Raw genomic sequence first — 12,835 nt, forward strand, 5'->3', positions numbered from 1 at the left:
ATATATATATATATATATATATATATATATATATATACATACATACATATACATACATACATACATACATACATACACACACACACACACACACATACACGTTTGTAGAGAGCTCCATTACTGCTATCATTTGGAAATCAATCTCCACTCAATATAGATATTAATAACAAAAACAGGAACAGAAGCCACAAAAGGTGCAACTGATAGGAGGATGTGATACCCGAGTTGGCACACACACACACACACACACAAAGACAATAATAAAGGAACCACTACACCAGTGTTTCTCAACCACTTTTTAATTATAGACCCCCCTCTGATACCTATTTTACTCAGTAGACCCTTCAAGCTATTCAATGTTTAAAAGGTCAGATTATATTTTGAGAATTAAATGTTAGAAATTGCATTAAAAATTTGTTGTTCAAATATCTTGTGTTTTGTAGAAGTATAACCAATGTATTTCAATTAAATTTTCACAATGAAATCTTACATGGACCTCCAAGGGCCATATGGACCCTTGATGAGAATCACTGCACATAGTTGCTCAGCCCTTGGTCAGCAGCTTTGACTGAGTAAAATCTATGATCATAGACAGTCTAACCATGCCACTCCAGTTGTTCAGTTTCAGCTAGTTTATATACCAAGCTCTCGTTATCCAATAGAGATTTCATTTTTTAAAAATATGACAAGGTATATTTAGAGGGAGATTTGGCTGCTATTTTTAGCAAGGACAAGCAAAAATTCCCTCAATGACATGCCTCTGCTTGGTCGTTCTTCTGGCTACAAACATTGGCTAAAAATCTCTCTAAAAACACAACCTAAGATCTTTAAGAAAAAGAAGGACATTTTGGATAATGTAATCCTAAATACGCTAATGTAGTTGCAGGTAGGCACAGGAGTGGCTGTGTGGTAAGTAGCTTGCTTACCAACTGCATGGTTCCGGGTTCATTCCCACTGCATGGCACCTTGGGCAAGTGTCTTCTACTATAGCCTCGGGCCGACCAAAGCCTTGTGAGTGGATTTGGTAGACAGAAACTGAAAGAAGCCCTTCGTATATATGTATATATATATATATATATATGTATGTATGTGTATGTGTTTGTGTGTCTGTGTTTGTCTCCCAACATCGCTTGACAACTGATGCTAGTGTGTCTACGTCCCCATAACTTAGCGGTTCAGCAAAAGAGACCGATAGAATAAGCACTAGGCTTACAAAGAATAAGTCCTGGGGTCAATCTGCTCGACTAAAGGTGGTGCTCCAGCATGGCCACAGTCAAATGACTGAAACAAGTAAAAGAGAGTAAAGAGTAGGTCTGAAAAGTTATGTTGGGCACGGCTGGCACAAGTTTGATCATAGATCTATACAATTAAGGCTGACTTGGGGCTAAGCATCAACAACAGTATCACACATATTTGTGTCTTCTTCATTTGTATGACCACCCTGTGCTTAAGAGGACTGGTTTGTATTCTCTAGTGAAAATCCCAAATCAAGTACAGACTGTTTGTTAACTCTTTAGTATTTAAACTGGCCATATCTAGCCTAAATATCTGTTTTACGTTCAAACCAACCAGATCCTGCCTCTCACACCCACCCTACAATGTTACTCTAAAAATAAGCAATCACATCATTGAAATCTCAAAGCTATGAGATAAGACATGATTAATTGAAAGCAGTATGAATAAGTATTACATTTGACAGAGTAATCCAAATATTAAAGGGTTAAGGAAGTCACCAAGGGTCAATTTGGTGATCCCATGGAGTAGGAAAGAATTAGATTTATATTGCAACATCATCACACAACAACGGGCCTCCCCTCCTCTTTCTATCAGTTCCATCCTTCTGGTTAGGTTGGGAAACAGTTATCCAGGATTAGAAACTGAAAGTCAAAGAGGGAGCTGCTATGTGGTCACATGATCTACTAGAACTAGCAGGCAAATCTCCTTCCCTCCCCACTCCAAAAATATGGAAGGACATAATGTAATCCAGGACAAAAGCTGATTATAGATAATCAAATTAAACAAAAAAAATGAAAATCTTACATGCCTAATATTATATCCCCTTTTCTTATACATAAATAAATATACATGTGTGTATGCAGGTAACTCTTGACATAAACACCAACACTAGTTGTCAAATGATGGTGGGAAACAAACACAGAGACACACACACATCTACACACACACACACACACACACATATATACATACATACACACACACACACACACACACACACACACATATATATATATACATACATACACACACACACACAATGGGCTTCTTTCAGTTTCCATCTACCAAATTCACTCACAAGGCTTTGGTCAGCCTGAGGCTACAGTAGAAGACTAGCCTACGGAGCCATGCAGTCAGACTGAACCTGGAGCCATGTAGTTGGGAAGCAAGCTTCTTACCACACAGCCAATATGTATGATTATATAATACCAAGTGGCAAAAAATGCCGTCATAGATCCATTACACTGTTGAAAGAGAGCAGAGATATACTAAACCTTTTCTCAGTCAAGCCATGCCCACAATATTTATTTATGTTGCCCTTGGTTACACAATATCAATGAAATAAACCACCCATCAAAAATTTGATAACCAAGTAAACATTTACTTTTAATTATAAATAGTGTGACTGTGAGAAACTCCTGGTCAATATGGTAACAGCTTTTCTTTAAACTATACAAATGTAACGATGGTTCGTTAGAGATTTTGTATGGCCTACTTTGTTCATCAGTGGAGTAGATTATAAATGATAAGGTCATAAATATATAACAAAACACATTGATGCCTTAGAAAAACGGTTCTCAACCAGGGTTCATATGGCCTTTGAGGGTCCACATAAGATTTTTTCTTGTAAAAATTTACATGCAATAAATTACTTATTGCTTATAAATACATAAAATATTTACTAAAATACATAAAATATTTTTTATTTCTTTTTTATACAGTTCCTAATAATATTTACTTGTACAAAACAGCAAGATGTTTTTTTATATACAGTGAATGGCTATGGGGGTCCAGTAGAGTAAAATAGGGATCAAAGGGGACCCTAAGCAAAAATGATTGAGAACCTCTACCATACAACAATATTATCAAATGTAACAATGATGAAAGAGAGAGAAAGTATGTGTGTGTGTGTGTGTGTGTGTGTGTTTTCCTTCTATTGTTACACCTCCTCTTAGTTCACTAATCTCATTCTTATCCTTCAGCTACCATCTTGCCTCAGTTTTTCCCTCTACCTCACTCTCACCAGTTTCTCTTCTTTCCATTTCTCTTTCCTTCTCCCTCTCACACAGATTTTTCTCTCCTACTTCTTCCTGCCTACATATAAAGCTCTCAGTGTCTTGTGTTTTCCATCAGTTGCAGCCAGTTTCTCAAACAGAACATATAAAACCTTGCTTTCATTTTTTAATTTTTTTATTTCCCTTCTGTCATCTTAACCCTGAAGAAGGGATCTGTCCAAAATATCAGATACAACACACCCCATGGCAATTTCACTGTACTCTTTCTGTCACTTTTTCTATATACATATATATATACACCTGTTTGTTGTCTAGACACCTGCCTTCGTCTTTTGTTTTTTCTTTGTAAATTCCAACTATACACACACACACACACCATATTTGCTCATGTATAAATTGCACTATTTTGCATTTGATTTTAACTGAAACATCTTGGACATGACATAACTGAGGCAAAGTTAAAACTAAGACGGGGAAAAGTTTTGTAACAAGATATAACAATCAGTGATGCAATTTATACATGAATAAATACAATATATATATATATGTATTTTAAATGGTTATTGTGACACTTCCTAGATGCAGTTGTCCCTCATCATTCTTGTGTTCTTTTGCTGGTTCACTCATTGGATTAGAAAAATGAGACAGAGTGTTGTGTTCACAATAATACAGTCATGAAATTCAATTTCTGAAATTGGGCAGCATGTTATCTCCTTGAGCAAGGCACTTCATTTGTTTTTGTTCCAAGCTACTCAGCAGCTGAACTGATTCCCACCTCTCTCCCTCTCTAGCTGTCACATCGCAAATGTTCAGCTGAGTCAATGTTATCTATATCTGCTCACAACTACGTTGGTTCCTAATGCAATTTACAAAAGACATGGCACATGCTGCCAAGTCACACTCTCTCACAAGTGGCAGCTGTAGATTTCTTTTAGTATTTTTCTGTTTCAACATTTAGCAAAATGGTGGCAGTCACATTGTTTGGCTTAATGACTTTTTTGTTACGTGCTTCTCATTAATTTTTTCCTTAAAATCTCATAGATCTGCCAGTTTCTAACACTAATTATGTTTTGGAGACTTCTATTACGTAAAACATTTAATCACCAATAGTCACGTGCCACCAACATACTTCAAACTCTGGCTCACAGCTAATTTGTCACCTTACTCTACTTTTTCTACTTCTACTACAACGGTCTATGCTCCATGGGGTTGGTTAGTAACATACTTATTTCTTTACTTCTTTATTGCCCACAAGAGGCTAAACATAGAGGGGACAAACAAGGACAGACAAAGGGATTAAGTCGATTACATCGACCCCAATGCGTAACTGGTAATTTATTTATCGACCCTGAAAGGATGAAAGGCAAAGTCGACCTCGGCGGAATTTGAACTCAGAACGTAACGGCAGACGAAATACTGCTAAGCATTTCGCCCGGCGTGCTAACGTTTCTGCCAGCTCACCGCCTTAGTTAGTAACATACTACCATGCCACCACCTTCTCCAACTCCATCCAACACACTTCTTGTCTCCATTCATTTTTATCACCCCAACCCATACAGTATTTTGACCACTGTCATACCACCAAACTTGGTGTTTTCAGCTGATCTACATTAAAATCTTCCATCAAAATTTCATGTTAACTTATGTTCCAGAAACCAGCTTAATAATGACAGTTATTCTACCAAATTCTTCTTTATTTTTGAAATTAAACAAAAGAAAGCAGTGTATTTTAGTAGAATTATGGTAACAAATGAGTTAAAATAATCTAAATTAAAACCTTCTTCTATCAAAGTTTCACATTAATTTATGTTCCAAACAACTGCTTAATAATAATAGTAATGTTTTTGTTTTCTTTTTCTTTCTTTTGCTTGTTTCAGTCATTAGACTGCAGCCATGCTGGGGCACCACTTTCAGGGATTTTAGTCAAACAAATCAAACTTGCAACTTATTTTTCTAAAGCCTAGTATTTATTCTATCAGTCTCTTTTACTGAACTGCTAAGTTATGGGTACATAAACACACCACCACTGGTTGTTAAGTGGTAGTGGGGGACAAACACTGATGAAAACACACACATATATACACACAGATGGGCTTCTTTCAGTTTCTTATTTCTTTATTGCCAACAAGGGGCTAAACATAGTGGGCACAAACAAGGACAAAGGGATTAAGTCGATTGCATCAACCCCAGTGCATAACTGGTACTTAATTTATCGACCCTGAAAAGATGAAAGGCAAAGTTGACCTCGGCAGAATTTGAACTCAGAACGTAACAGCAGACGAAATATTGCTAAGCATTTCGCCCGGCATGCTAATGTTTCTGCTTCTTTCAGTTTCTGTCTATCAAATCCACTCACAAGGCTTTGGTCAACTTGAGGTTACAGCAGAAGACACTTGCCCAAGGTGTTACACAGTGGGACTGAACCTGGAACAATTTGGTTGGGAAGCAAGCTTCTCACCACAGCTGTACCTGCACTTACTAAATTCTTCATTATTTCCAAATTCAATTGAAGCAAAGGCAATATATTTCAACAGAAATATGGTAGCAAAAGGAGTTACAGAAAAACTTTCACTCTCAGAAATTTAAAAAAATAAAATCAGAGATGGGGGAGGAGAAAAGATTTTTTAAATGGGGGCGGGGGGTTTAAACTAAGAAATAACAAAGAATTGGTAATTTACCTGTACTTGGAATATATGTTGAGTGTCATCAAGCATTTTAACTCGAAGGTTGATTAGTTTACCCTTACGAGGGGATTTTGGTGAAATAGTATCTGCTGCCATTGTAGAATCTGTTAATTACTCTTTTATCTCTTTCTTTCTTTCTATCCTTTTTGTTCTTGTTTTCTTTTCTTCTTCTTCAGTGAAATGACTTCTATTTTATTTTTTTTTTTTTTTTTTTTTTTGATAATTTATTTTCTTCCCCCTTTTCTTTCCAATTCCGTCTGGATAACTTTTACTAAGGAAATTTCATTTTCTTCTTTTTTTTAATACCTTGAGAGCCCTGCAAAAAGGAAAAAAAAAAAAATTATTAGCAAAAGTAAAAAAAAAAATCTTAAAACAAAAATAAAAAACAAAAAAAATGAAACAGTTTCATAGACAGAAATGAAGTTCAACAATCCTATTGTTTCATTGTTGTCATTTAATGTCTACTTTTCCATGTTTGCAGGGGTCAGACCAGATTTGCTGAGTCAGATTTTCTACAGCCAGATGCTCTTCCTCTCACCAACTCTTACCTGTTTCCAAGCAAGGTAGTATTTACCCATGGTAAGACAAGTTTTACATGGAAAACTAGAAATCAACATCCTCACTTGTATGACAGTGCTCATTGACAACCATTACATGTCAAAAGAAGGGTGCACAGACTCATGCACACACACACGACAGGCTTCTTTCAGTTTCCATCTCTCAAACCCACTCGCATGGCTTTAGTCGGTTCAGGGCTACAGTAGAAGATACTTGACCAAGATGCTGCATAGCAGGACTCAAGCTAAGACATCACAGTTAGGAAGCAAGCTCTTTAACTATGCAACCAGCCCGTGCTTATGCCATTTGTATTTCCTACGCTGCATTACTACCAATTTGAAAATGGTTTTGTGGCATCTTACCTCTGCCTTCCTCTGAGTGGATTTGGTAAACAGAAACTGAAAGAAGAGGCTTATCATGTATGTGTGAATTTATCTGAGTGTGTACATATACATAAATGTGTCTATATGTGTGTATGTGTATGTATGCACATGTGCATGTCTCTGTGTTAGTTTACATTTATTGTTCTCCAAAAATTGCAAACTACAAGCAGTGTTGTTGTTGCCATTCCCCTGTCACCAAACAGCCTGCTGGAGTTGTGCCTTTAAAGATATGTGAAATAAGAGATTCCTTATTTGAAAAACATGTGTTAGCAACAGGAAGAGCATCTGGCTGTAAAACAATGCCTGAACGATATATTCATCTAATCTATGCAAGCTGGGGAAAAATGTATGTTAAATACGAGAGAATGAACATATGTATGTACATATTTATTTATTTATGGGTTTCAGCCAAGTGGCTGCAGTCATGCTGGAGTACCACACACAAAATAAAAATTGTGCCAGAAAAGTGTGACATACAACCAAAAGGTGGAGACACAGTAGGAATGTTCCATACACCACTTTTTTGTTTAGTATGGTTTGACAAACTATTATAACATGAGATAAGCTAGTGTGAAGAATCTGTACAGTCATACTGAAAAAGGGAACAGAGAAAGTCTAACTGGTATTTTATGCTTTATATAACGTACATGTTTCATTAAGCTGACTGCCATTATTACGTAATCCAGCTGGCCCCATCACATAACACAATATAGTTTGTTCACTTCATCTGTATTATCAGCAAAAATACACACACACACACACACACATGAAATATTTGTTTTGCTTGGGCACAAGTTACCCCTTTATTAAAGTGTCAACTGAATCAGCAATAAATTTTTATTCTAAAATGCAGGTAAGAGATTCCCAATACTTAGCTTATGGTTAAAACAGTTTACAATGAAATATTCTGCTGACCAAAAGCCCAATAAAAATGGATTTCAACTCACAAATGATGTGCAGGCAATATCAAGGCCTTAACCATGTAGCCACTATTAGCTTCATGTCTACTATCAAGTAAATGTGCCCCTGAATATTTAGCTTTAACCCTTTCAATGGCATACATCTAATGAAATACACTACTTATGTGATACAGTTCTATATTTAAGAGATGAGGAATTATGTACATCATTTACACTATTTACATTATTTATATTTGACGGATATTTGTCCTCATCTTGTTTGTTGTTAACACAACGTTTCAGCTGATACACCCTCTAGCCTTCATCAGGTGGCTTGGGGAAATTTTGAACCTGGGTTCTCATTCCTAAGGTATTTTTTGATGTTATTATTATTATTATTAGTAAAGTCACTGCCTGGAATTGAACTCGGAATTTTGGGGTTAGGAGCACGGGCTACTGACCCCAAGATTCTGAGTTCGATTCCAGGTAGTGACCTTAATAATAATAACAACATCAAAAAATACCTTAGGAATGAGCACCCAGGTTCAAAATTTCCCCCAAGACACCTGATGAAGGCTGGAGGGTATATCAGCCGAAACGTTGTGTTAACAACAAACAAGATGAGGACAAATATCCATCAAATATAAATAATGTAAATAGTGTAAATAATGTACTAGTTATGTGGTTCAATAATGTTTGAAAATAACACATTAACTGCCACATGTATCACTGGTGGTACATTGCAAACTTCAAACAACTGCCATATACACCACCTGTGGTATATTTTTGTAATTTGAGAAAATATTTTATTCTGTATCTTTGACATGGTTTTGAGGATATCTGAATAATATGGAATAGTGAATATTAAAATCTAATTATGAAATATTGCAAAAATGCAAAATAATTATATTTCCTTGTAATTAAACAGTATACCGTGTGACTGGGTGAAATATGTGGCGTCACTGTAAGTTCCAATAAAATGTTGTGGCAGTTGATGTGATAAAAATTAGAATTTAATAAAATAATTTTTTCCTTAATTGATATATTAAGTTAGTGTTTGAAACCTAACTTAATAAAAGATATATATATATATATAAAATTCCTGATTTATTATTTGTCCTCAATAGTTGAAGGTCGCTGTGTAGAAGTTACTCAAAGAATAGATAAGGTTAAAACTATGTTTATAAGAATGTGGCTCTTCCTCCTCCCCCTTTCACCTAGCACCAGTCTTGGGGGTTCTGAAAATGTCAGAGGCACTACCATTCTCCCTTTAACTGTCTAAAACCATTAAATCTTTCAATACCAACTGGTTTGAATCCACCTCTAGACATAAGAAACAGAACCCCACTTTTTGATTTTTGAAATATTCATACTGAAATTAAAACCTTCACCTTAAAAGACCTAAAATTGAGGCTAATCATGCTCTATAGAGCGAAAACTTGGACAATGTAGTGAACAAGGGAGAAGAAGATAGATGTATTCGAGAGGTGTATCTTTCATGGGTGGGGCAGAATAAGCTGGTAAAACAAAACCAAACAAAATAACAAATGCCACAATACTAGAAAAGCTGAAAGTCCAAAGATACCTACTGTCAAGAAACAAGTTCACAACGTTATATTTTGGACATATAAGGCACCATAGGTCATTGTCCAAGACCAGCCTGAGTGGAAACGAAGAAGGGAAGAGAGCAAGAGACTGTCAAGGACATTTGTGGAATGACGGCATCAAAAAATAGACCAAAAACAAGAACAGCATAACTCAGAGGGGAATGGAGAGTTTGGACAAGAAGGGTAGTTGGTTGATGGCAGATGATATAAAATTATGATGGAAGGTTTTAGTTTTAATATGAATATTTCAAAGACCAAAAAGGATGGGTTTGTTTCTTATGTCTAGAAGTAGATTCAAACAGTATTGAAAGGTTTAAATGGTTTTAGACAGTTAAAGGGGGAATGGTAGTGCCTCTGACATTTGCAGAGCCTCCAAGACTAATGCTAGGTGAAAGGGAGAGGAGAAATAACCATATTTCTGTGGTTGTTAGAAGTGGAAGTAATACATCGAGATATCAAGGAATCTATGAACAAAAGAGAAACCTGAAGCCCAATTCTTGTAACAAAGAAGGCTTTGCTAAAAGTAGTGGTGGTGGTGGTGGTGGTGGTGGTGGTAGTGATGATGGGAGAATGGTGATGATGGTGGTGACAGTAGTGGTGGTGGTGGTGATAGTTAACCCTGGTTAAGAATCAGATTTACCATTACCAATATATATATATATGTTATTGATCCCTGCAAGAATGATGAAGAATACAAAGTGACCTTCATCACAGCGGAATACTATCCCATAATGCTATTGATTCTCTCTGCATCTTGTCTGCCAGTAATCCATAAATAATCTTCCTCTACATCCTGACCAACCAGACTAGCATTAGAAACAGTCTTGATAATGACTTTTTATTAATTATATTTACCAATAACTCGTTATCTACAAGATTGCATTACAACACAAATAACAGCAAGCACAAGTCAACCAAAGAGCTTCTACACGCACCCTTGATTTGCTAGAAATAGCAATCATATGCTCGAAAAATCATATCTATTATCCTAAAAGAAAAAGACAAATCCTCTCTGGAAAGACAGGAGGGTCATGGTTAGAATGTCTTTGATTATAAATTTGCTCAGCCAGGGTGGATCTTTGGTTGAACATACAGCACGAGTTAACCAAAATCTGCCTTAAACAAGATTCCTGTTGTCTTATAGCAAAAAAAGATGAGCACATTAGTTAAAATAGTCCTAGATATATTTAAGCGGATGGCATGGATGGTTATGATAGGAATACCTTCAGTCATGGTTGACCCAGGGTTAAACATTAACATCATCAACCTCAACAAGAGTAAAAACAGAATTCCAAGCAGGAAAATCACACCAACATTTTTACAGCTTAGGTTTGCTATTTCCATACTGGGGTACATGCACATACAGAAACACACACACACACACACACACACACACACGTATATATATATATACACATACATACATACATATATATATAAATGCACATTATATATATATAGATATATATATGTGATGGCACCTGTGCCCAGCGTCGCCTTTCTGGCACTTGTGCCCGTGGCATGTGTAAGGACCTTCAAGTGAGATCGTTGCCAGTGCCCCTGGACTGGCTCTTGTGCGGGTGGCACATAAAATACACCATTTTGAGCATGGCCGGTGCCAGTACTGCCTGACTGCCCTTCGTGCCAGTGGCACATAAAAGCACCCACTATACTCTCTGAGTGGTTGGCGTTAGGAAGGGCATCCAGCTGTAGAAACTCTGCCAGTTCAGATTGGAGCCTGGTGTAGCCATCCGGTTCACCAGTCCTCAGTCAAATCGTCCAACCCATGCTAGCATGGAAAGCGGACGTTAAATGATGATGATGATATATATATGTATGTATGTATTTATATATATATACATATATACATACACACACAATCATATACATGCATGTGCACACACTCATGTATAAGGGGGTGCTGAAAAGTTCCTGGCTTTAAGGGTATCATGAAAGGCCTGGTTGGAGGCCCAACCTTCCAAGTTCTTTTACAAGGCTTAGAAAAACTGAAGGATCATTGCTATAACTGTATGAACCAGAGAGGGGAATATATTCAATAAAATCATAATTAACTGTATTTTCCTCCTGTATTTTCTTTTACCCAAAGCTCGGAACTTTTCAGCACTCACTTGCATATACACAAACACACACACAAATTCACACAAACACACATAAATGTGCTTTCAGATCTGTTTCTCTCACTCTCTTCCCCACCAGACACACACACAAACACACACACATACACCCTGCAGCACGTGAGCCAAGTGTAATAGAGAAGGTATCAAAATCTGATATTAAAGATAGAATAAAGTATGGGAATGCAGGCTTGAGTAAGGATTAGGGAAGAACAAGGTGGAGGAGGGCATGAAGAAAAGAGAGTGATAGTATATGAGAGAGGGAACAAACGAGAGTGTGAGAGACAGGTGTGTGAGAGTGCATATGTGTGCGAGTGGGGCAAAGAATAGACATTGTAACAAAAGACAACCAACCTACCAACCAACCAGCCAGCCAACAATCAGCTCTAGATTTAGGTTAAATTCATGTATCTATCCTGAGACACACATAGACCCACACACATACACGCATGTATGTTTTGGTCACCCCCAAGGCTATAGTAGAAGTCACTTGCCCATAGTGGCATGTAGCAGGAGTGAACCCAGAACCATGTGGTTGGGAAGCAAGTTCTTTACTTGCCTGGAAAACTAATAGGGTTTTTTTTCTATTTTTTTATTCTTTTTTTTTTTTCAAATACAGACACACACACGCACGCACACACACACACACACACACAGCATGGTTGTGTGGTTAAGAAACTCCTTTTGAAACACAAGGTTCCATGTTTGGTCCCTGCTATGTAGCACTTTTGGGTCAACGTCTTCTGTTATAGCCTCAGGCTGACCAATGCCTTGTGTGTGAATTTGGAAGATGGAAACTGTGTGGAAGCCTGTTGTGTATGTATGTGTGTGCCTATGTGTATGTCTTTCTGTTTTGCCACCCTCCCCCAACCACGTGACCACCAGTTCTCTTTTGTTTACATCCTTCAAAATTGGGGGTTTCAGTAAAAAGAGACAAAAAGAACAAGTAGCAGACTAACAAAGTAAGTACTGGGTGCTTCCCAACCATATGATTCTGGGTTCAATCCCACTGCATGGCATCTTGGGTGTCTTCTACTATAGCCTTGGGTTGACCAAAGTCTTGTGAATAGATTTGATAGATGGAAACTGAAAGAAGCATATTGTGTGTGTACATATATATATATATATATATATATATATATATATATATACACACACAAAAACAAACTAACATCTGTTTTTCTATAAGTGTCACAATGTGTATTGTATGATACAAATAAGATGGTAAAACTTGTCAACAACCAGCCGTGTGTGTGTGTGTGTGTGTACCTCACTACCATTTAACAACCAGCGTTGGTGTGTATGTCCCTATAACTTA

The 12,835-nt window shown here is 36.9% G+C and overlaps 1 protein-coding gene across 1 annotated transcript in view; it reads right to left on the minus strand.

The window, feature by feature from the left end:
- The window catches only part of LOC106867812 (FERM, ARHGEF and pleckstrin domain-containing protein 1), a 303,490-nt gene that overhangs the window by 129,139 nt on the left and 161,516 nt on the right, over window positions 1-12,835 (minus strand). Inside the window, exon 3 of the mRNA XM_052976041.1 lies at window positions 5,930-6,251. Within this exon, the coding sequence (XP_052832001.1) occupies window positions 5,930-6,031 (102 nt within the window). The 5' untranslated portion in view covers window positions 6,032-6,251. The remainder of the gene's footprint in view (window positions 1-5,929; window positions 6,252-12,835) is intronic.

Source organism: Octopus bimaculoides, chromosome 23 (assembly GCF_001194135.2).
Source record: "Octopus bimaculoides isolate UCB-OBI-ISO-001 chromosome 23, ASM119413v2, whole genome shotgun sequence".
NCBI classification, from domain to species: Eukaryota; Metazoa; Mollusca; class Cephalopoda; order Octopoda; family Octopodidae; genus Octopus; species Octopus bimaculoides.